Source organism: Petaurus breviceps, unplaced genomic scaffold, assembly GCF_028583685.1.
Source record: "Petaurus breviceps papuanus isolate PSGF00001 unplaced genomic scaffold, PetGlider_PUasm1.0 126, whole genome shotgun sequence".
Lineage (NCBI taxonomy): Eukaryota > Metazoa > Chordata > Mammalia > Diprotodontia > Petauridae > Petaurus > Petaurus breviceps.
In genome coordinates this window covers 8,532,511-8,558,794 of record NW_027185655.1, presented here as the reverse complement: position 1 = coordinate 8,558,794, position 26,284 = coordinate 8,532,511, and the positions used below count along the sequence as shown (strand labels likewise).

Sequence of the window (26,284 nt, the reverse complement as noted above, 5' to 3'; positions counted from 1 at the left end):
CCTCAGAGCTTGTATCCAGGAAGACTATGAGAGGCATAGTTTGGAGAGAGACTGTAGGAGAGGGGCTACATTTTCTGGATGTGAGCTTCCTGCCCTTCTGGGTGTGAGCCCCTTCAGCCATGTGTCTGAGGTCATTCAATGTTTTGCAACAGCAGCATCATTTCCCCGCTCCTCATCCCCACCCCAGGCAAGTGAGGTTAAGTGACCTGCTCAGAGGCACACAGCTAATAAATGTCAGAGGTTGCATTTGAACTCGGGTCCTCCTGACTCTAGGGCTGATGCTTTATCCACTGCACCACCTAGCCACCTAGCTGCCCCCAGTAGTACACACACACACACACACACACACACACACACACACACACACACACACACACACACACCACCACCACCACCACCACCACCACCATCACCACCACAACAACAACAAATACCAGAAGAGGTCTAAAGTCTCTAAGACTCTTTGGGTGTGGCCAATTCAGAAACAATCTCCTTGTAATAGCACCTTGTAATAGCAGCTCTGAAGGGCTATCACTTATCTGTTGACTGCCTCAGTCTACCTTTCAGCCAGTCCATGACTTTCTTCCATCCATCTCTCCTGTTACTCTTTCAGAGCCCCTCCAAAACAGTGATGTTGTCAAGATACATGAACTCTTCCAGGAAGTTCAGGTATCCAACTACTTTAGTGACAAGTGCCCCCAAGATACCTTGGTACATCTGCTAAAATTGGGAAAATCCAGTTGCATAAATATAGACAGTCTTCTTCCCTTCCTAAGACATAGAAATCCTGTACTAAATACTATGCAAGTCCAATACTAGCTGCCTAGCAGACAATCAAGGGGACGATGTACCTGAGGCTTAGTATACTAGTCCACTTTAATTCCTTTCTTCAAAGTCCAACACACACACACACTCACACACTCAAACACACACTCACATATACACACACACTCAAACACACACACACACTCAAACGCACACACACACACACACACATCTCCATCTTTTTAAAGTATCATCCAAGCAGCTGTTGGATTTAGCCAGCACTTTCCTGAGTGTTTCTGAAGCCTTCCATCACATGAGTCAAAGGACTCTTCCCAGAATGTTTGGGAATTGGCATGTTGGATTCTGTGACTTGTATCTCAGGCATATGCTACAGTCTTTATAGCCAGTTAGACCCTGCCTGTCCTCTTGCTGAGTATCATCTCCTCCACCAATCTCCCTGCTCTTGCAGTGTTGCATTCACCTGAGCCAAATCTCAGGATCCATTCCCGAGGTTGCACAATCAGGTCTCCACTCACGGACCCCTCTGACCTCTATCCTCCTAGAAGGTGCACTCAAAGTGTAGGAGTATTAAGTCCCAGCTTGTTGCCTGCAGTATCCTGCTAGTATTTGGAAAAGGCTGGAATTGGTTCCAATCAGTGGCGACATTCCAGTGAATGCTGGTAGACATACCAGCACCACAGGATCAGTTTTCCTGTCCATATCAATAACTTCCTCAGGGAATCTCAAGTTCACCTGATGTATCCCAAGTATGCATAATCTTTTTTAAAAATAGATTTCTATTCATAGCTTTTTTTTTTTCATCTCATAGACCTCCCTTTGCATTTCTTCCTTTCTCTTCTTCCAAAATGTCACCTCTTACAAGAAAGAATTTAAAGGCAGGAAGTTGATGCAGTAGATAGAGCACTAGACCTAGACACAGGAAGACCTGAGTTCATATCCAACCTCAGATGCTTATGGGCCGTGTGACCCTAGGCAAGTCACCTAACCTTTCTCAGTCTCAGTTTTCTCATCTGTAAAGTGGGGACTATAATAGCACCTACCTCCCAAGGTTGTTAGGAGGAATAAATAAGATTTGTAAGGAACTTTGCAAACCTTAAAGTATTGTATAAATACTAGCTATTATTATTATTAACTATTAAAAATAAAAGAAAAAGAAGGTGAAAATTCAGCAAAAACAATCAATACAATTAAAAAACCCCAAATCTGACATTATATGTAATGTTCCACACCTATGGACCTCCTCCTCTCACCCCCACCACTACTTAGGAAAAGGGCCATGAGGAGGTGATTCTCATTTCTCATCTTTGGGGCCAAGCTGGTTCTCAACAACTTGCAGCATTTTTTATTGTCTTGTGGTGGTTGGTATTTCCATTTAGATCGCTGTATTCATTGTGTATATTGTTTTTTTGACCTTGCTTCCTTCGTTCTGTTGTCAATTTATGTGTATAGTTATGTACTTCTTCCTAGTTACCACATTTGGTGTTTAGTGCCTCTCTTGCTACATGGTGTAGTGGATAGAATTCTGGACCTAGAGTCTGGAAGATGTGAGTTCAAATCCAGCCTCAGAGACTTACTGGCTGTTTGACCTGAGACAAGTCACTTAACCTCTGTCTGCCTTGGTTTCCCCAAGTGTAAAATGGAGATGATATTAACATTTCCCTAGGTTGTTATGAGGATCAAATTAATTATTTGTAAAGTTCTTTGCAAACTTTAAAGTGCTATATAGATGCCAGCTATTAATGTGAAAATATGTTTTACTTTATTTCATATGGATAATGAATACTATTTTTCTTGCCTTCTTCTCAATGGATGGGGGAAGGATGGGAGGGAGGAAGAAAATTAAAAACTGAAAATAAAAATGTTTTTAAATATAATAAAATTGAAAGAATAGATGGACACTCCTCCTCCTCCTCCTTTTCCTCTTTTTCCTCCTCCTCCTCCTCTTCCTCCACCTCCTCTTCTCTCTCCTTCTCCTAGTACAGTAGTAGCAGCAGCAGCACTGTCTCAGAAGGTCTCTGTGAATTGAGCACAATCTTATTCCCTCCCCCTAACCCCCAGGAGTTTTCCCAAATATCAAACTATGTGCATTCTGGGAATCTGGAACTTCCAAACAGGGGTTACACTTATTTTTGAAAGCCAGCATCAGTGTGCATGGATAGGGCACGGGGTCAAAATGTCACAAATAAGCAAAAGATTAGACACACAGAGCAAAATGGGGAGGGGGGAAAGGGAAAGGTGGGAAGGAGAGGCAGAGGGATTTTGTTGTGGGTATATGTCAAAATGAGGGTTCACTGGATTATCAATGTACTAATGTATCCGCAGCAGAGTAGACAGAAGGACCGTTTCAATGCCGCTGTGGTTATTCCTAAGTTATTTCGAAGAGCCACATGCCCAAAGGCAAAGATTAAAAAATATTTAAGCATATTTTTGCTCTAACATCTTATCTGCCTCCTCCAAGCTGTGTCATCCCGAAGACATGGGACATACTAGAAACATATGGAAAAACAGCAGGGCAAGACAGGGGAGTGCATATTCTTCCAAGTCCTCAGGATTCTCTTCAAATTAGAATGATATTGAATCAATAAACTAATAAATATAGTAAAGAAATAAAGCCAGAATTGTCATTGAATATCTCATTTTAAAGTAGTCTCAGAGTTTCTGGCAAAAACAAGGCAAAAAAAAAAATCTGAGGCAGTCTCAGGCCTGGGGCATTGCTTTGAAATTACTCAGGCAATGAGGCAGGGAGTTTTGCCCAGGAAGTTTCAAGGACAAACCATGTGGACCACATCCAATTTCAGTCACGCCCTTCTGGCCCTATCCCTCTTTTGTTCACCAAGTTCAAGTCTCCCAACCTCCTGGCGCACCTTGCTAGATGCTTTACACCTGGCCAATCAGTATGAATACACTCACAGTCTGAAATGGGCAGCAGGAGTGGTTCCTGAGACAAAGGATCCAGGTACAATTTTTCTTCAGAGTGGTCTCTTAGAAAATCTCTCTGAAGATTTTCTCCCATACCAGGAGAAGTGCTAGACACTTAACTGCCTAAATTATTTTTCTGTCCCCCAAAAGGCCTTCAGTTTCCCTTCAAGCCCTCAGGCTGACAAGATATTGAATACAGATAAAGTTTTATTTACCCAAAACAAAAAGAGAATGAGGTCACACTGGAGCTCTTGGACCAAACAACTAATCAACCAATAAGCATGGTAACAATACTTACTAAAGTACCCAGAAAGGCAGCTAGGTGGTACAGTGGATAGTACACTTGGCCTGGAGTCAGGAAGATGAGTCTTCCTGAGTTCAAATCTGGCCTCAGATACTTAACTAGCTATGTGACCCTGGGCAAGTCCTTGGTTGCCTCAATTCTTTTATCTATAAAATGAGCTGGAGAAGGAAACAGCAAACCACCCCAGTATCTTTGCCAAGAAAACCCCAAATGTAGTCATGAAGATTCAGACATGAACTGAAATGGCTGGACAATAAAGTGTCAGAAAGTGTGCTACATGCTGGAGAAAAAAAGGCAAAAGTAACCATGCCCTCAAGGAACTTACATGCCAATGGGGGAGGTAACATGTAAATAAATAAGCAATACAAAATATACCAAGTATGTGGAAGGTCCCAAGAAAGAGAGAGAGAGAGAGAGAGAGAGAGAGAGAGAGAGAGAGAGAGAGAGAGAGAGAGAGAGAGAGAGAGAGAGAGAGAGAGAGAGAGAGAGAGAGAGAGAGAGAGAGAGAGAGAGAGAGAGAGAGAGAGAGAGAGAGAGAGAGAGAGAGAGAGAGAGAGAGAGGGTACTAACACCTGATTGGGAGCAGGAAGGGCCTTCTGGAGGAGGTGGGTCTTAGGCTGAGGAAGCCAGAGAAACAGACAAACAGAGCTAGGAAACAACTTCACAGAACCCAGGAAGATCACAAGCTAATCAAGTGAAATGGTCAAGAAAACATCTCAGAAACAGAACCTTGGGGGAACACCCATATCAAGTGGATGGAGGAGAGGTCAGAGAGACAGGAGGAGAAACCAGAGAACACAGTCTTACAACCACCCAGAACAGAGAGAGTGTCAGAGGAGATCATCAGCAATATTCTCCCCTTATCCCAAGAACTCACAGTGTCTTCAGACCTTTAATGCGTCACAGTGTGGTACTCACAGTACTAGGGTTAAATGTGGTTGGTTCTTTGGCACAGATGTTTCCCTTCTGCACTGATCTTTCTGGTACATAGGAAAGGTACACTCTTTCATTTCCCCCCATTGGGGTCCTGTTAATATTTCAACATCTCTACCTAGAATTCACTCCTTGTGCTTTTTCTTCCTGCATCAATTTCCCTAGTACTTGAAGTACTACTTCCCTAGGTTCACTCCTTCTTGTCATGGTTCTATTGCTACATTGATTTATATTCTGGGAAAGAAGGTACAATAAATAAACAAGTAAATAAACAGATGAATGTTACCAGCTACCAACATTAGGGAGATAAGGTATTCAGAAATCATTAACAGTTCACACCCAGTACACATTTGAGGAGTAGACATGAGTACAGATTATTTCTCAATTGAGTAAATAGATGAGGTGACCAGACCAATCACTATCCAAATGCAGAAACTATCTGATCTTTACTTGGGATCAGAGGATACTGTATTATGTGGAGCTTTGGCACATATTTGTTGCTAGAGGTCTTTGATAGTCACAAGAATACAGATGAGACATGATGGCAGTATACAAAGGAACCAAGAAATGCCTTCCACCTAAATATTATTTTTAATGAAATCTGGAAAGGAAAGCAATATTGTTTTTTATTGGGGGTAGAGGTGGGGTGAGAAAAGAGCTTCTCAATGTAGAGACATCTATGTATAGTGGGAGAAAAGTATAGGCCTGGGAATCAGGAGATCAGAGATCTTGTCTCAGCTTTGCCACCTGTAGATACTTAGGTGGCTGTGGGCAAGATACTTAATGTCTTTGGACTCAAGATTGGGAAAGACTGATGAGATGCTCATTGATTCCCTCCCAACTGTAAGATTCCATGATTCTATAGTCTTTAGAAAATTTCACTGAGGGAAAAAGCTGAGTCTCTGAGCTTCTGAGACTAAAGGGAAAAAACTAAATAGTATCAAGCATCAGAGACATATTCTCTTAAGATTAAAAAACCCCGAGTCCTTCCTTTTCCATTAGTTTTAAGTCACCAGAAAATAACTTTCCAGTCACTGGCCATCTTGTATTTAGTCATTTGGGAAATGTGGATCTCAGTACTGAAGAAGAATCCATATTCCATTAATAACTTTCTCCCACTGCCATCAAGATCACTAGAGCTTTACATGGTGCCTTAAACCAGGGAACTGTCATTCAATTTACCCATAGGAATCACTCCCAAGAAAGAGAGCAGACCATGAGGGAAGTAGCTTTCAACTTCTAAGATCCATCAGTGATGGACAAAAATCCATCCACCTTGGACAATTCAACTTAACCAGTGTACAAATTTCCTGAGATTAAAACCCATAGCTATCCACCTGATGGAAGTGTAGAAACTCAACTACTTCAAAACTTTTTGATATTCTCAAATATAGACAGAGATACATAAATTCAAAGAATACCAAATGTTAGAACAATAGAAGAGGTACTTACTGGGAACCCAGTGGTCCAGCTGTTTGGGAGGAGGCTTGAGTTCCTAAGCTTGGGCAGTACCTTGGATGATAAAAGATAGTGCTGTTTCCTTTTTTCCCCCTTATTGTTGGGTTGCTATTTCATTAGTATAGGGAAATTCTAGGTGAAAACTCCTTTTTATCAATCCATGTCAAAAATTCATCTAAAATTTGTAGTCTTGGAGAATTGTCTAGGGGGGACCAAGGGGTCAAGTGACTTGTCCATGGTCGCAAAGCCAAGTGAGCAAGTGCCAGAAGTAGGATTTCAATTCAGGTTTTCTTGACTTTAAAATGCTATCTCTCTATTGTTTTCTATATGAACATTCTAACATAATCATATCAGTTAAGAGTATTTGTTCACATAAAAGGCTGAGGCTGAAAATCTCGAAGTTATAAAGTTTGAGCAGATATTATAAATAAGAATTGACAAAAACAGCAATGGCTAGTATTTATATCAGGCTTACAAAAAGGTTTTACAAAATACTTTACACATATTATTTCACTTGATTCTCATAACAACCCTGAGAGAAAGGTGCTATTTTAAACGCCATTTTTAAAAGGAGAAATGATAAGTACCTGAATCGGGCTTTGAACTTGGGTCTTCCAGTGTTCTATCCATTGCACCACCAGAATTAATACATTCTGGGTTTTGTGTGTGTGTTTGTTTTTGTTTTTTGCTTTTTAGAGGGCAGTTGTGGTTAAGTGACTTGCCCAAAGTCACATGGCTAGTAAGTGTGTCAAGTGTCTGAGGCTGGATTTGAACTCACGTACTCCTGACTCCAGGGCTGGTGCTCTATTCACTGCACTACCTAGCCACCCCTAATACATTCTGTTTTTGCTTCATACCAATACTTCCAAGATAATAATTGCAACTCGAGGACTTTCTGTACATCCTTTACCCGTAGATTATGTGTTACTTGAACATTGCTGTTCTTTGTTTTCATCCTTAAGCAGATGCCTGTTTGCAATTTTGTTTCTGTCCTCTAGATTTCTATCCACACAGTTCTTGATTCCCCATCAATGTGGTTTTGAATGCTAGTCAAAATATTCAGCAGGTTTCTGGAATACTTTGTCTACCAGAAAACTGAATCCGAATGGACAGTGCTGTCAAGTTTGGAGGGTGATGATTCTCTTTAGAAAATCATTTACTACATTTTTTCTTTGCTTCAATTCTATTTTAGTTTACACAAAACTTTCCAGTAATTTTTCTGTACTGGTGGTGATTGACTATAAAACCAGATATAGCCATCCAACTCTGAATGTGTATCTCTAAAGACTACCCTTGTATTAACACATTTCACCAAAATGACCATAACAACTCCAAGCCTTAAACAATTAATACTTTAAATTTAGAGAGAAAACCAAATTAGAATAAATCTAAAAACACTCCAGGATTTTGTCAAAATGCATAGACACCCCTCTATACATTCACAAATTAATATCTCTGTTACTTGTTTTCTCTTAAGGTGAATGCATAATAAAATAAAGAACAGGGTTGAATAGTCTGGGTGGAGGGATGGTGGAAGGAAATGATGATTGCTTCTATGTACCTCAAGGTAAAATCCATTTATTAAAATATCTTACTTCTCTAGAAAAAATATAATAATTGAAATGAGAACAACAGGAATATTTGCTCTGGGAAAGATTCAAGTTAAGAAAAAAATTAAAAACAAAAATACCTAACTTAATGTTCAATGATGAGTTCTTAAAGGAGATGGCAGGGTGAAAACCACAGTCAGCCCAATTCAAAACCACCATTTAAGTAAAGTTCATTCTCCTCACTTCTTCCTGTCTCAGGTATCCAGTGCTGACATGATACCATTAATCCTTTTGTTTTTTTAAAGCATAAAAATGTGTGATAAACTAATTTATACTTTGGTGTTAATGGCTCAAACTCACAAGGCTTTATTTATTTATTATTATTATTTGATCCAAAAGCATGAATAATAAAGGCTGAAATTTTAGTTTTATCATTTGAGAAATTTGAGATGAGGACTTGTTTCCCCCATTTGACTACTTTCCTTCTTATCTAGGGGTATTAATTTTGTCTGCAGAAATTTTTCAGTTTCATTTAATTCAAGATATACAGGTCATCTTTTGCATTTTTCCCCTTCTTTCTTAAGTTAAGAAAATATCACTTACTCATAACTATGACAGATAAAAGATGTTTCTTGTCTATTTTAAAAAAGTATAATATTTAACGCTAAGGTCATGTATCAATTTTAGAATGTATTGTGGAGTGTGGTATAAGTTGATGGTCTAAGTCTAATTTCTGCCAGAATGCTTTCCTATTTTCCCTGTATTTTTAAAAACCAAATTAGGAGATCTTTGCTAAATAATTCATGTTTTCCAATCTATTGGACACTAGGTTTCTGATTGTTTCTGATTCTTCTTTATTCAGTGTGTTCCATTGATCTATCCCTTTATTTTTTTCAGTCAATATCAGATGGCTTTGATGACTGCTGCTTCAAAAATCTTACATTCTCATGAGTAAGATAACATGTAAATAAATAGGCATTTATAAGATGAATAAAGAGAAGATGGAAGCTAACCTTGGAGGGGAAGACTCTAGCAGCCAGGTGGCCAGTAGAAGCCTCCTAGAGAAAGTGGCTACTAGGTGGTGAAGAGGATAGAACACCACATGAGGAGTTAGGAAGACCTGAGTTGAAATCTAGCCTCAGACACTTACTAGCTGTATGACCCTGGGCAAGTTACTTTATCTTGTTTACCTCAGTTTTTTCATGTGTAAAATGAGCTGGAGAAAGAAATGGCAAATCACTCCAGTATCTTTGCCAAGAAAACCCCAAATGGGGTCATGAAGAGTTGGAAACAATTGAAACTACCAAACAATGACATAAAGAAAAAGTGGCATTTGAACTGAGTCTTGAAGAAAGTCAGAGATCCAAAGAGGCAGAGAGGTGAGGAGAGAAAGTATTCTAGGCATGGGAGACAGCCAGGGCAAAGGCAGAAAGAGATGGGAGATGGAGGTTATGTGTGAGTTTTACAAAAGAAAATTGTCAAGATCTGTTAGAACAGAGGGCAAAATGAAAATAGAAATAATTTCCAGGTCACTTTCTAAAAGAAATATTAAACTCTAAAATTTCCAGGTCAAAGAATAATATTGTAAGCATCAAGAAGGAATTCAAGTCACAAGAAACCACAGTCATATCACATAAGCCTATGCCACAACTATTATAAAGGAGAGAAAATCTTGAAACATGGTATTTAAAAGGGTAAAAGATCAAGGCTTATAATGAAGGATAACTTATTTGCAAAACTGATTTATGGGGAAGAGGGAGAATTGATCTTTAATAAAATAAAGAACTTTCAAGCATCGTTCTTAAAAAGACAAACAATGAATGTAAATGTTGAAATGTAAACATTGGAGTCAACAGAAACCTAGAAAAGTAAATATATTTGGCCAAAAAAGAAGAGGTTAAATGAATCTAATAGGGAGAGAAGAGACAAATGTCCTTTCCAAGTCCTAATGTATTCAAAAGTCATAAAGGGAATAAATAGAGATAAATATAGGACCTGGGTGTGGTTTGGTTCTGCTTTGTTAGTTTTAAGAGAGGAAAGAAAAGGGAAGGAAGAAGGTATATAATAGGACAGAAATGAAGAAGAGAGAAGAACCCACTACAGAGCATGTTATAGAAACACACTAAACTCAACAGGGAACCAGGGAGACAAAATTCACTTGGAGGAACAAAAGGTCAATAATCTCAAGGAAAATAATGAGGAAAAAAAAGTGGGAGTAAGAGGAGCAATGCAATACCGGATCTCTAACTATACTATAAAGCAGTAATCATGAAAATTATTTTGTACTGTTTAAAAAACAGAAAGGCTGCTTTGATTCTGTAGCATAAAATATCTGATGCAGAGGATTAGGAAACAATCAAGGATGGTAACATAGTATTTCATAAACCAAAGGACTCCAAATACTTCGGATTCACTATTTGACAAGGTTTGCTAGGGGAGCTAGAAAGCAGTCTGGCAGAAACTAGGTTCAGAATTAGTAACATAATAAGCTCTAAATGCATGAATGATCTCAGCAGAAAACACTGATAAATTACAAGCACAGGAAAGGAGATATCCTTAATAACTGTGGCTATAAGAAAACTTTGTTACTAAACAAGTGATAAAGAAAATCACAGGTGATAAAGTGAACGATTTTGAGCACATAGAATCAAAAAGGTTTTTTTCCACCATAAGTAAAATTGAATAAAAATAGAATTAAATGTGAAGCTATGAACTGGGGAGAATGTCCTTTTAGTAAATTTCTTTTAGATGAATAACTTTTAAAATCAACATGTGAGAGCAGAAGGAAATTCAGAAGGAGATACCAACAAACAAAAGTTGGAACTACTTCACTGAAGTTTTCAAGAAAAGAAAGAAATTATACACAGTGAACCTTCAGATACACTCATTTTTTGTCCTTTGTATAAGGAGATGTTGATGTTTTGCTGGTGGTGGTCAAAATTATAACAATAACAAGGAAAAATTTGAAAACACGAATAAAATTATTATTATAAGAGGTGAGCTGGAATCAACAAACAATGATGCTAGCTTTTCTTACTGGGCAATTAACTCCTGAAGGGAAAATGAATAGAATTTGCAGAATGGGGGTGGGGCAAGTCATATTTTATATTTAATCCTCAAATGACTTGAATAGCCTTCCCACTGTCAATAATGTAGTTCTCTCTATGTGCATGGTACAAAGGGGATTGCAAATTCCCTAGCTGCTTCCAAAAACAGCATGCTAAATGCAGTTGGAATGGAGGAATTTTAATTCTCTAAGCTAAGTTTTTCAAAGCTGCTCTGTTGGCTACATACCCTTCTTGGTTTTGACATTGTAAGAGCATTTGCTTTCATGCATTTGAGTTGAATTTAGTGAACTGACACTCTTCCATCCCAAGGTTCATGGATTAGTAGCTTCTCAGCATTCACTGACCATTGATTATTAAGGCTGAATGAGATTTCAAGAAATCCTCCATTCTATGCTAAACTATATGTGACATGCATATTTTCTACTCATATAAGGATTTCTTCAATTATAAGGATTGTGTCTACTATAACCACAATTATATCATCTATCTATCTATCATCTATCTATCTATCTATCTATCTATCTATCTATCTATCTATCTATCTATCTATCTATCATCTATCTATCATCTATCTACCTACCTACCTATCTACCTACATACCTACCTGTCTACCTACCTACCTGTCTACCTACCTACCTGTCTATCTACTTACCTGTCTATCTACCTACCTGTCTATCTACTTACCTGTCTATCTACCTACCTGTCTATCTACCTACCTGTCTATCTACTTACCTGTCTATCTACCTACCTGTCTATCTACCTACCTGTCTACTTACCTACCTATCTATCTACCCATCTATCTACTATATCTACCTATAGATGTCTATCCATTCGTCTGTCTGTCCATTCATCTGTCTATCCATCTGTCTATCTATCTGTCTATCTTACACATATAGTGTATATATGTATGTATGTATGTATGTATATGAGGGCAGTTAGTTGGTATAGTAGATAGAGTCCAATCCTGGAGTCAGGAGCACCTGGGTTCAAATTTGACCCCTGATGCTTACTAGCTGTATGACTTTAGGCAAGTCACTTAACCCTGTTTGCCTCAGTTTCCTCACTGGAATGAATTGGAGAAGGAAATTGCAAGCCACTCCAGTATCTTTGCCAAGGAAACCTCAAAAGGAGCCACAGAGAGTTAGACATGACTGAAACAACTGAAGAGTAACAGCAATAACAAAGGCATATATATATTATCCTTCTGTCTGTGAACTTCAGGTCCATAGCTAAATAAACACCCTAAGAGGATCTATTTCAACATTAAAGTTCTCCAGAGGGATGTCTCGATTTACCCATCATCTATTCCAATTCAGAGAAATCTGGGCTGTTGAGATTTTTCTATCTTAAGTTTCTCACATTCAGTTTATAGCCATCTTCTTGCTCTCATTAAGATGAAGAAAAATTGTGTGTCAAAACATTGCTTCTCAGAATCACAGAATTTTAGAGTTGGATAGTACCACAGTGACCATCTAGTTCAAACTAAACTGGGAAAGAAGCCCCACAAGATGCCCACAGAGTTTCTCACCTAGAAGTTCACTCCCTTGTCCTGAAGCAATCAATTCACCTTTGAGACAGCCATAAAAGTTAGGAAGCTTTTGCTGACATCTCACCTAAATCATCTCTTTGCACCTTTTATCCACTGCTCCTTGTTCTTCCCTCTGAGATCAAATAAGCCTTTATAGATGCCCCAAGCTGTGAATCCTTCTCATAACTATTATTATTTTCCCGTTAGAACACTGCAGGGTTTCTGTAGAATTGCAAACAGTACAATAAGTCTGACAATTTGAATCCACCTAAGCTCATTCAGTATTTCACTCGATATTTGTTTCCCCATCCTCTCAAGCTGGAGGACTAATAGCAAAAGGTCTGACTTTCCCCAGACTCAAATTTCCCTAGTCTAATATACTCCAAGAAGACTGGGCCACTTCTAGTACTATGCCAGAGGTTTGAGGAGTCCTCCTGGGAAATACTGGATGGCATTGGATATAAGAATTTAACAAAAGCATTTGTATAATGTTTTAATGTTTACAAATGACTTGGACACATCTAAATATACCCAAACCTCTTCCAAGAGGGTTATCAAATTCCTGGGAAGTTTATAGAAATGATCAGTCTGGGGTGGATGGATGCCCAGAATAGAGCAAATGTTACTTTCATATGTATAGTGAGCCAGGGGCATTTTTAAAAATTTGTTTGTGGGTCACACAAGTTTTTCCATCTGAATTCTGAATAAAGGTCCCTTCTTTAGTTAATATGACAGATGATAGACTACTGGATGTCATTGTGTAAGCATATAAATGGAATCTAAAATACGACTCAACAGATTCTTAGTTGATTATTTCAGTTAAAGTCAATCTAAACACATACTTTGTCTAAGGCTTTGGACATACGAAAATAGAATAGATGTGGTATACATCCTGCTCTCAAGGAATTTATAATTCAAGGGGGAATAGGAGGGGGTTTGGGTGGGTGGAGGCACACAAATTATTAGGAGATAAAAGAGAATGAGAAGTACAAAGCAGAAAGCAAGCAAAGTGGTACGATGAATTTGGAGAGAGAGAAAAAATATCACTTTCATGAAGAGGTAGAAAGGAGTGGGGAAAGCTTAATGGAGGATGCTTTGATTAGGCTTCAGTGGATCCAGGACTGATTAATGTAGGTCCTCCCTCTGAAGGTTCCGGCTGAGGCCCATCTACACCTTCTCATTCTGGCTACTCCTCGCTCACAAACAATCTGCCCAATGCATTAAGAGCCCTTCTTCTGTGATTTTTAAAAACATTTTGTGAATACCAGTGCAACATTCAGGCTATCATCTCTAACTCTTTCTCATTTATGTCTCTTTTCCATAATGGAAAAATAAATTTCAATCCCTCTCTGTCTCTGGCATCTGTCTTTCATAGGGTTGAATCTCACCTCTATTCAAAAGCTTCTTCGCATCTGGTGATGGGTAGCCACATTCAAAAGAAGATTGTGTTAAAACAACAACAATAATAACAATAAACAGAGCACAGTGAGGAAAAGAACCAGGGAATAATAACAGAAATAACTGCTCCCCCCTCCAATCTGAATGCTCCTTTGTGATAAACAAAAACAATCAAGCAAAACCATACTCCCACGGTAAATACACAGGACCATCTCCTAGTAGATTCTTTCTGGTTTCCCAGGAGGAGAGAGGAATGTTCCACAACCAGCTCTCAGGAATCTTTGCAGGGTTTTCATTTATTCAGAGTGCAGATTTCCTTTCCTGATCTTTTCATGTATGGGCTACTTACTATTATACTGTGGTTTGGGTTTTACTTACATCTCTCTGTCGGTCCATACAAATCTCCACATCATTGCCAATTTCAAGATGTGAGGTATCACCTTGGAGTTGTTCTCATTTGTATTTCTCTTACTATTAATGATTCAGAACATGTTTTCATATGGTCATTTGTAGTTTGCCCTGCTTTTGAAACTGTTTATATCTCTTGACCATTTGTCTATTAATTTTCATTTATTTATTCATTGATTGATTGCCTTTTGGAGGGCAGTTGGGGTTAAGTAACTTGCCCAAGGTTACATGGCTAGTTTTTTTTTGTGTGGTTTTAAGTGTCTGAGGCCAGAACCAAACTCAGGTCCTCCTGACTCCAGGGCCAGCACTTTACTCACTGCACCACCTAGCCACCCCTATTAATTTTTTAAAATAATTTTTTTGGTTACATTTTAAATTCTAAACTGTCTCCTTCCCTCCCCACCCTCCCCTAGAGAAGGCCACCACTTGACATAGATTTGTAAATATATGTAAAACCATACTATACATGCTTCTATTTATAGCAGTTCTTTCTCTGGAGGTGGATAGAATCTTCCTTCATAGGTCCTTTGTAGGTGATTTGAATATTTACAATTCTCAGAAAAACTTGGTCATTCAGTTATTCTTCAAACACTACTGCTGTTACTATACACCTGTTCTCTTGGTTCAGCTTATTTCACTTCTCATTATTTCATGCAGTTCTTTCCATGTTTTTCTAAAAATCAACCAGCTCTTCATTTCTTACAGCATGGGGGAATGGCTTTTTGTTTTTGGAAGCAATTGGGGTTAAGTTACTTGCCCAGGGTTACAGAGCTAATAAGTGTCTGAGGCCATATTTGAACTCAGCTCCTCCTGACTCACTGGGCTGATATGCTCTCCACTGCATCACATAGCTGCCCCTTGGGGAATGCTTTCTCCATTATATATGTGATCTCACTCTTAGTTCTAGCCATTCTCCCATCTCTCCTCCACACAGCAGACAAAGTGATTGTTCTAAAACACAGACCTGACCAATGAATCACTCCTTTACTCAATGACCTTCAGGGACTCTTTCTTACCTCTAAGATCAACTACAAACTTCCCTGTTAGGCTCTGAAAGTCTTTCATAAACTGGTTCCCAGCCATCATACATCACTTCCCTTCATCCACATTCCAGCCAAGCTGGCCGTCTCGATGTTCCTCACACACAACATTCCATCTGCCACCTCAGAGCTTTTATACAGCCTCTCCCCATGCCTGGAATGCACTCCCTCCTCACCTCCCACATCTTACAGGCCTTTAGTTTTCTTCAAAATACGACTCAAAAGCCACCTGCAACATGAAACCTATCCTAGTCCCTCTACCTGCTAATAGGGTCTCCTCCCCAAAATTATTTTATGAAAAATTGTATGCAAGAGTTTTATGTATATTTATTTGTTCAGTTGTTTTTCAGTCATGTCCAATTCTTTGTGACACCATTTGGGGTTTTCCTGGCAAAGATTCTGGAGTGGCTTGTATTTTCCTTCATTTTACAGATGAGGAAACTGAGGTAAACAGGGAGGTGAAATGACTTGCCCAGGGTCACCCAGTTAGTATCTGAGGCTGAATTTGAACTCAGAGAAAAGTCTTCGTGATTCCAAGCTTACTCTTCTCACTGTAACACCTAGCTGCCCTAAGTGTATGTATACATTTATATGATATGCGTAATTAGATATATATATATGTAATACACACAACATTAAATGCATGCATTTCTCTCCCCACAAGGTGCTATGTCTTTAAGGCCAGACTCTTATCTTTATATTATAAAAATAGGGATTGATTCTGGGATTTCACTGGTCTAGGGAACTCCCAGGTGAGGAAGCCCCATCTACCATGCAGATTGGGACCTTCTCTTATATCAGAGTCAGGACTTACATTGACATCTTCTTGTTGTGGGGGCCAGATCTCTGGCCACAACACCATGCTGCTTCTCTTTAGGACTGGAATTATTTCAGTTTCGTCTGTTTCCCTACTACTCAGTGCATATTCTGGCACATTTAAGGTTCTGGATAATTGCTGTATCAATATTTGTGTCATAGACATCACTGTGCATATTATGATGGGACAGCTAGGTGGGGGCAGCAGATATAGTGTTGCATCTGAAGTCAGGAAGACCTGAGTTCAAATTTGGCCTCAGGCACCTACTAGCCATGGACAAGTCACTGAAGACTCTCTGTGCCTTAGTTTCCTTATCTGTAAAATAGGGATAATATTAGCAACAACCTCCAAGGGTCATGATAATAAAATGAAATAATATTTCCAAAGTACTTTGCAAACTTTAAGGTCCTATGTGAACACTAATTGTTAATACTATTAACTATTATTATACTTCAGAGTCCTTTCAATTTGAAGGTAGCATACCATTTGAACAAACAAACCAATGAATTTCCCTTTAAAAAAGAAAAAGCATTATTAGAATATAAGCTTTTTGAGGGCAGAGAGTATATCCATGCTTATAATAATAATAGCCAGATGTGGTGGCCCATATCTGTAGATCCAGCTGCCAGGGAAGCTAATGCTATTGGATTGTATAAACTTGGGAATTCTGAGCTGCAGTTGACCAGTGATGATGATAATGATAAAAACTAACATTTATGAAACATCTACTCTATTCCAGGCAATGTGCTAAGAGCTTTACAAATGTCTCATTTAATCTTCATAACCACCCTGGGAGGATGCACTATTTTTACCCCAATTTTGCAGATAAGTAAACAGGCAGACAGAGATTGACTTGCGCAGGGTTGTAGTTCATAAGTGTCTGAGGCCAGATTTGGACTCTGACCTTCCTGTCTCCAGGTCGACTGTTCTTCTATAGCACCTAGTTGCCCACACTAAGACTGGTACCAGTATGGTGAGCCCTGGGGAGTAGGAGGCTGCACCTTGGAGAGGAAAAATGGCCAGGTCAGAAATGGAGTGGGTCAAAGCTCCAGAGACAGTTAGGCTTATGTGTGGCTATAGGACATCCAGTATGGAAAGGCAGAAACCTGATCTTCAAAATAACAACAATAATAGAAAAATAGAAAGAATAATAAATATATTTAATAATAATAATATATTTCATATATTTGTACATGTATCATCTTACTTGATGTTCACAGCTACCTTGTAAGGTAGATGAGCTCATTACCCTCATTTTAGAGATGAGAAGGGAAGGAGAGGGAGAGGAGAAAGGATGCTTACTATTCCATGCAGGTAAAGGTTGGGTGGGGTGGGGTTCCATAAGAAACTATCCTGGGAGAAGGGATCTTTACTGTAGCCTGAGAAGTGAATGAACAAGAATTAATCTGCCTATTATGCTAAGTTTTACAAATATGATTTCATTTGATCCTCATAACAACCTTGAGAGAGAGGTGCTTTTTATCCCCATTTTGCAGTTGAAGAAACTGAGGCAGACAGACATTAATTGACTTGCCCAGGGTTACACAGCTAGTAAGTGTCTGAGGCCGGATTTAAGCTGTCTCCAGGGCCAGCAGCACCTAGCTGCTCCAATGATTATTTTATAGGTTTCATTTCAATGAATTTGGAAAACGTTTATGTGCCAGGGCATTGAATGAAAACAAAGATTGGGAAAACTCACAAAGGCATTTAAGGAATAATTTAAAGTTTCCTGTCCCCCTCTTCCCTACCCCCCTCCCATTTCAGTACCTGATCTCTTTGGTTTGGGAAAAAGAGGCATTAGCAAGGAGTCAATTCTTCAGGCTCTTAGATTTGTCACGTGTTCCCGATTGTAATTATCTCAGAATTTCCTAATGAGGAAACAGGTTCCTTGCTACCAAACAGGCTTAAATGACCTTCTCTTCACACTCTTAAAGTGTCACCTGAAAAAAAAATGATCCTACCTTTTCACATATGGGTTTATTAGGGGCTCTCAAGTACGGATTTAGGGGGCAGGAAGTTTGAAAGACGAAGGAGTAATCCCAGAGAGAAGTAGTGTCGGCATGTTCTGTATCAGCAAGCCTCAGTAAGCCAATTACCACTACCATGATTCAACCTGCTTCCCTTAGCCCAAATTTTAGTCACCACTCACTCGACTGAGATGAAAAAGTAATAGAACTTAATCTCCCACTCAACTTTGAATGGCCTGTAATTTAATATCAGTGTTAATGAATAAGGTCCACATTATTCCATCATTCCACAAGCATTCACCAAGACTATTTTCATGTCTATCACTGTGATGACAATCAAAGGGCCAGGGTTACCTATTTAAAGGATCTGGGCTTAGGGGAAGAACAGAGCGGATTTGGCCCCTCCAGGTTAATCTGCAGGTGCTAAGAACACATTTCAGAAATACACAGAATGACCTATTGAAGACATGGTTATATCCCTCCTCTTCTCAGCCTGATCAGAAAAGTTTTCTATGTATCAAACTATTCAAGTTTGCACTAAGTCTTCTGGGACACTGCATTTATATACTGATAAAATATAACAATAGTGATGCAAGAAGGAGGTAGTGCAATGGAAATTATGATAGACTGGGGAGTCAGGAGACCTGAGTCCATGGCTCGGCTCTGTTGCTTCCTACCCATGTGACCTCGTGCCTCTTTGGGGTCCAGTGTCCTCATGTGTGAAATGAAGATGGATACAGTTAATGTCCTCTAAAGCTAAAAGCCCTGAAGATAGCTTTTAAAAATCTGTGGACTTTCTTTAGGAGCAAATCTATTTTTTTTTTTTTACCAAGACAGTCTAAATTGTCACAATCATAGCATACTTAATGTTAACACTTAATCATTAGAACCACCAGCATCTGAGAAAACTCAGGACCCATTATTTTCATCTTTTTTTCCTTCCTTCCTTCCTTCCTTCCTTCCTTCCTTCCTTTCTTTTTTTTTTTTTCTTTCTTTCTTTCTTTCTTTCTTTCTTTCTTTCTTTCTTTCTTTCCTACCTTCCTTCTTTCCTAGATGTGTGATTTTATGGGTGTCAGCAACTCCTGGTGAGAAGCCTCCCTCCACTATACAGATTGGCCACTCTGGTGTAAAAAAAAAAATCCTCTGCTTCACACAGCTCTCCTGTGCAGAGGAAAGAGTTGAATCTTTTCTTTAAGGCCTGACTCCAAATAGACTCTATCCACTTCACTGTACTGCATTTACCTTTAAATGCTACTTTTATAGGTCACCCTTGACATTTATCACAAATGAGGCCACCTTGGAACCTGCCTGCAACCCTGAGGTGACCATCTGGAATTTTTGTGCAATAGGGGACATAATTTTTCAGTTATTTTTTTAAAGAGTGGCCCAAATGCTTTCACACCCACGGCGCATTGCCTTGGGCTAAATATCCACTCCTAGAAATATCAATATTCTTTCTCTAGTTAAGGGTCAGATTTCAATACTTCTCAAAGGACAATTATAAAATTCAGAGTTCTGCTATCTTCAAGGCAACAACCTGGCAAAATAGATGAATTTCCAAGGTTTATTAAAGAAAAAAAAACTCTTCTCATTGATAAGCCCTGGTTTTAGTTCTAAGTCAGTAAAGGCACAGAGTTACTTTAAGAAAGTTTAAGTTTTGTTCTACTTTAACACTGAAGTTTTAGACTCCTACTAGTCCAGGGCTGGAGAAGACAAAAGTTCCCATTAACTGAATTAATGATCATCACAAATGTTCAATTTTACCTGGTTGGGGTAGGGGTTCTTACAGCAACTATGTAAGGAAGAGATTTCTTCCCTTGTACGAAGGGTGTGGCACTGTTTGGCTTCAGTAATTAGTCCATTTATAAGTTAAACAAACAAAACTCCAGCACCAGCCTCCTCTCAGGTTTCATGACTCCTTGCCAACCACCCACCCAGCTAACAGCTACGTGGCAAGCCTACCACCCATTGATATGCTGGTATGGCAGGAAGCCCAGCTCTTCCCCTAATGTAGGAAATGCCAGCTTTCTCATATACTGCTGGATGGTTATAATAATCTTCATTAAGCAGTGAATTATTGACCCAACCTATTATTATGACTATCCCAGGTCATCCCTTAAGGATTGTTATCATAGGCATTATAGGTACTTCAAATGCTAGTTTAACATGGAAATGATTGGAGGGGCAGGGGAAGTGGGAGAATGAGAAGGGAGAATTAATAGAATGCTGATCTCATGCACTAAAGGTTCTTGACCTTTTTTGTGTGTATTGGAACTCATTGGTGGTCTGGTGAGGAAAGCCTAGGGTCTCTTTCTTGGAACAATGTTTTGAATACATAAAATAAAATACTTAAAGTTACAAAGTAAACCAATTTTTCTGAAGTTTAGCTGTCAAAACATTTTCTAAATAAATAAAATTCATGGAACCCTGAAATCTATTCATGAGCCCTGTGGACCCCAGTTTAAGAACCTTTGCCTTGTACATTACTTTTTCCTTTTCTTTTATCGACTCCATTGGATTCCTTGAAGCAGTTAATCCAGTTTTGGGGAAACGCCAGATTATCCTTTAATGCCTCAAAGATACACAGCACCTGTCTCCCAATGAGTTCAAAGGAAATAATACAAAATACCTTATTGCTTTTATAATATCTGTGACCCAAACTAAGTATAGCTCTCATTGTACCATTTTTCAGTGAAGAATGGTATAAGGTTGAGTTTTGCTTTCTCCTGGCACCTGGAATGGGAGGAGCAGCTTTCCTATTTGATTTGGAGATGATTTACTTTAATTAACTCTGCTCTTTTTTTAATCCCATCTGCTCCCATCTAAATTTTTTTTAATAGAGGTCTCAATGCCCTTTGATCCATATTTTAGTCTTTCAAAACAGCACCCACTAATTGGACTGGGAAAGACCACCTCAAGGGGGAAAACACCAAGGAAAAACCACATCATACACATTACAGAGTCAATTGTGGGCTTGACAGGACAAATGAGGTAGGTAGGTCCAGTCTTCATTTCAGAGAGTCCATTATCACTTGATTGAATTTGTAATCCCATCAGGTAGGACTTTTAAGGCCATTACTGACCACTACACTGTCCACTACAGTATTTTATATGTGTTAATTTTTATTTTTTAATGCTGGAGAAGAAATTCCCTATAGCAATCAATGTAAGATCTCCATTTCCTATGCAAATTATAATTTTAGAAAGATGTCAGGAACACTGAGGAGCTAGTGACTGCCCAAGGTCAGGCTGGACTTGAATCCTCACTCTGAGGTTGTCTCTTTGTCTCTTACACCATGCTGCTTTGGCTCTCTGAGCTTGCATGTAATAGGTGTTTAATAAATGTTAGTTGAAGGAAAGACCACATTGGAGAGGTGCAGAATGAGGGGAGCAGAACCAGGAAAACAATTTATACAATGACAACAGCAGCTTTATAAAGAAAAACAACTCTGAAAGATGTTAGAACTCTGAGCAATGCAATGACCAACTCCAAGTCCAGAGGACAAATGGTGAAGCTTGCTACCCACTTCTTGACTGGGATGTGATTGATTCAAGATGCAGAATAAGACATATATTTGGGGCATGGCCAATGAGGGAATTCACTTGACTTGTATATATTTGTTATGAGAGTTTTCTTTTTCTTGTTGTTGTTTGATGGGGGAAGAGGGAGAGAAAATAAATGCTCAATAATTGGAAAAAATAAAATAAACATTTTAAGTATTGGATAGTTGTTTGTTTTTAATGTTATGTGCCCCTACCACACAGTAGGCATACTGATTGGCTGAAAAATTGTTCTGCCTTTCTATTTTGTTTGTCATTTCCAATTCATAACTGATTTGCATAGTAATTGAAGGTTTGCAAACAGTCAGTAACTAAGAGGCAGAACTAATTAGGATAGTTTCCACCATATTTCCTTGCTTTAGAGCATACTTTTCTATACAAAATCTAATCTGTTGCTTTTATGGAAAGGTATACTGGAAACATCTGGGGTATTATTCCACCCTTCCCCCTGAGATTATGTTATCTCAGCAATAAATTCTACAGAGATGTCCGGGGAGGTGTCCAAGGCCTGTAAACACATGGATACGGTTTCTAATCAAAGGGAACTTTTCAGAGCAAGCCCTTCCTATTATGTTTCTTCTAAGGTTACGGTGACTGGTCTGGAGACTGGACCTAAATCTTCTGGTGATGAAAGAGAATGAAGCCCACCGAAGCTCTCTTGAAGACATTTCTGGGAATAAGTTCTTCCAGGTACTTCTTTGTTAACAATGATTTCTTTGTCCATGTTGAAGCAGATAGTTTTTCTGTACATGGGGTTAAGAATTTCAGGTGCCGGGTCAAAGCCCCTGACTCCCTCAGGTTCTTCCCACACTCCTTTCAGCCAGGGGCTACATAAAATAGTGAAAGAAGGCTTGTTTCTGAATGTATATGTCACTTCTGTAATCATTAGAGCCAACTAGCTACTCCAAGGGATCATTGATCTGAAATGTTCCAGTTGAATATTTCATTAATGGCAAATAATAAAAGCTTTCTTCCAAGCAGCCTCAAAGCCTGGCCCTTCAGTGCTCACTAATCACACAGTAGTAGACTGTACAGATCATTCCTATACCTCCCAATTATATTGTTCTTCAACAGTTTCATTCGTGTCTGATTCTTCATGACCCCATTTTGGGGTTTTCTTGACAGAGATACTGGAGTGGTTTGCCATTTCCTTCTCCAGTTCATTTTACAGATGAGGAAACTGAGGCAAATGGGTTTAAGTGATTGCCCAGGGTCACCCAGCTAGTAAGTGTCTGAGGCTGGTTTTTAACTCAGGAAGAAGAGTCTTCCTGATTCCAGACCTGGCACTCTATCCACTGTAGCGCCACCTAGCTGTGCTGTCACTTAACTTTTCTCAACCTCAGTTTCCCCATCTGCAAAGTGGGGACAATAAAGGCACCTATTTCACAGACTCATTGTGAGGGTCAAATGAAGTAACATGTAAAGTACTATGTAAATCTGAAAGTGATATATAAATGCTAACTATCATCATTTGTTGTTTAGTCATTAAGTCACTTCTGACTCTTTGTGACCCCATATGGGGTTTTCTTGGCAAAGATACTAGAGTGCTTTGCTGTTTTCTTTTCCAAGCGATCACCACCACCATCGCCGCCATCATCTTTGTTGTCTTTGCTATCATGATTTGATAGCAACTTGGATGAAATCACAGAACCATGAGAACCATCAGACAACTAAGATACTCATAAACATTTGCCTCATTTTCTCTTTGAGAAGGTAAATTCCTCAAAGACAAAGGCCATCTACTTCCTGTACTCCCTTTGGATCTCCCCTCTCTGTCCCCCTGAGTTTGTGGCTCTGTGCTAAACATGAAAGTGCTCAGTAAATATTATGTTGATTGATGCTACAGGAAAACACTAGTGTCATCTTCTCTCCTTTTAATGGTTAATTGTGGCTGTCTTGGGCTTTCCTCTCCATAACCACTCAAAACCATAATGCTAGTTCTAAATCTATTTGAGACCTCAGTTTTAAAAATGACCAGTGACAGGCTTTGTCTTCTATGTCATAGTCAACCCCTCCCTGGAGAATGTTTCCATTCACCTTCTAGTTTGTTTCACATCTGTCTATCTATTTATTTAGGGCAAAGACAACAATCCAGTCCTACATTTGGTAGGGAGCCAATGTCACAAGGACATTCTATAAATGATAACAGTAGCAGCAGAAAGAATATCATAATGATGCCAATAAATTCATTCTTATTCTTGGTATGCTTTTGCTACATCAGGGGCCCTTAATCATGTATTCATAGAGCTCCACTTGAGGGGGTCTGTGGATAGATATTTTGGAGAAGGGAGAATGAAAGTGGATGGTTAAAAAATTAAATCTTTATTTTCACTACCTCCTAAGTGAAATTTGGCATTTTCTTGAATTATAAATCTAGAAACAAAAATTTCTATGCTAGATTCTATCTAGTTCTTCTTGAATTCAAGAGTAGGAAGTATGTTTTGTACTCTAGCCATAGGGTGTGCAAGACTAGAGAAGTCCAAAGAGTCTAGAAGCAGCCATTTCCTTAGGCTTATTCAGTGATTATCTAGGTATGGAGTGGGGGTTGTTTCCTTTCTGTCACAAAGCTTGAGTTTTCTTCTTGGGACCTCCTTAGGGTGTGACCTTCCACAAGTCCCCACATACTTTTCCTTGATTCTATCTCTATAAAAATTACACAAAGGCTGTCTCCCTTTAGGCACACAGGTGCATGTTTACTTGGCTTTACTGCGGAAACTCTCCTTCCTGTGAGTGGGTGGTTCTGGGAGGGGACAGGAATCTATTAGGCTGATTATCTCAGTCTTAAGGGGAGAGGAACCAGTAACTGTAACACATGGACCATATCTGTGTCTGGTGAACACAGCACCAAACTGGATGGAGTCAGGGGGTTGGTGTCTCATTTCAGATCATTTGTTCACTTTGCCCATGATTTGGTCCAGCTAGGTTTTGCCTTAATTCCCCCAAATGTAAAATATGTTAACAATGACAAAAAGTTCAGGTATGGCACAATGAGGTCATCCTCTTAAAGATCAATGAGAAGTTTGGAAAAGATGATGTGCTAGCCACAAAGTATTATTATGAAGAGAAGAGAAAATTTTGTTTCACCATCTCTACTGTTCTAACTCCAAGACCCCAGCTTCCATGCTCATGTGCTTTTGGCACATTACCTCCACAGAAAATGTCTGCACATTTGTGAGCCTTGTTTCAGCAAGTCTGGAATGCCATCTTTAGAACAGATCTGGCACACATGAGAACACCTGTGAACTGGAGTTGGCTACTAACCAACCCAATGTTAAGTGAATACGGAGAACAAATGTATTGGAGAATTTCCCATCCAAGAAAGTCTCCCCCACCCCACCCCTCTTTTCCTTAATGCCTTGCTACAGATGAGGGATTCAGTTATATACCAGGTTTAAGAAAACACACACTGAACTCCAATAAAAATCTAAGCCTTTGTATTTCAGAATACTCAGAATCAGGAAACCGAATAATTTACAAGGACACCAGTCTAGTGCCTAAGCAAGGATGTTTCCCTCTAGAACCTCCCCAAAAGAATGCATGTCTCTATGGGTGTGGGTCACTCTAAAAGAAAAATGCTCCCCAAAATCTGGAAGGTGATAAAACATCAGGGACTTACAGGATAAAGTGGCTCAAATCTGAACCAACTACATTCACTCAATCAGAATAGTCTCAAAACCAGAGAACCTATAACCAGCACTGCTCCCATGCTGCAACCTTTGAGCCCCAAATGAGAATTTCTGATTTTAAAAGAAAGTAACCTGGATGGAAGTAGGCAGACTTTCCTTTGGAAAAGGCTATCTGGGCTAAAAATCAGCATGAGGTCTGTTTAAGGTGACATGAAATGCTTCATTTAATCATCGGGCATCCAATTCTAAGGAGACTTGTTAGCATTAAAAACTAAACTGAAAGCTGAATAATGTTCATTCTCCTCTTCCCTGGTTCACCTTCTGAAACCCTTTGGAATCCTTACTCATCCCCCTTCCACCAGAATGTCAGACTTACACATTCCTCCTCCTTCCCCTGATCTGGGATCCAAGTCTGGACAGCACCAAAGCCAAGCAGTCTTCTTTACCTAGTGCCATATCTAGGTCAGGCCGGCAAAGAGAGGCAGTGAGTGATCAAGAGGAAAGTGGCCCCAAGCAAAGCGGAAGAGACTCTTACTCATCCTACACAACCTCGGTGCTGGCAGTGATTGAGAAAACAAAAATCCACGGGGAATGAACACCACCCCTTGGTCTTGCCTCATTGCCAATTTGCAGTAACAGGTAGTGAGTGAGTGCCATGAGTCTAAAAGGGAAAGCATCCTGAGGATGGACAGTGGGCTGAAAAAATAACTGAGTATGGAGGAAGCCATTCTTTATTGGCTTTTCCATTTTAGCATGGTCTCTGTCCAAACAAAACATCAAATATTGGAGTGAAGGGATCATGTCTGATTCATTCTGCATATTATGTGCAGTATGATACATTCTGGTTGGTTTGGTTTGATGCTTAGTAAATCTCCTTGGGCTAAACCCAGGAGGCTCACTTTGTTGGGAGGTTGGCCGAGT

The 26,284-nt window shown here is 39.3% G+C and overlaps 1 protein-coding gene across 1 annotated transcript in view; it reads right to left on the bottom strand.

Moving 5' to 3' along the window:
• The window catches only part of SHROOM3 (shroom family member 3), a 148,569-nt gene extending 122,659 nt beyond the window's left edge, over window positions 1–25,910 (bottom strand). The window contains exon 1 of the mRNA XM_069098242.1: window positions 25,740–25,910. Coding sequence (XP_068954343.1) covers window positions 25,740–25,819 — 80 coding nt within the window. The 5' untranslated portion in view covers window positions 25,820–25,910. The remainder of the gene's footprint in view (window positions 1–25,739) is intronic.
• Between the last annotated feature and the right edge of the window lie 374 nt (window positions 25,911–26,284).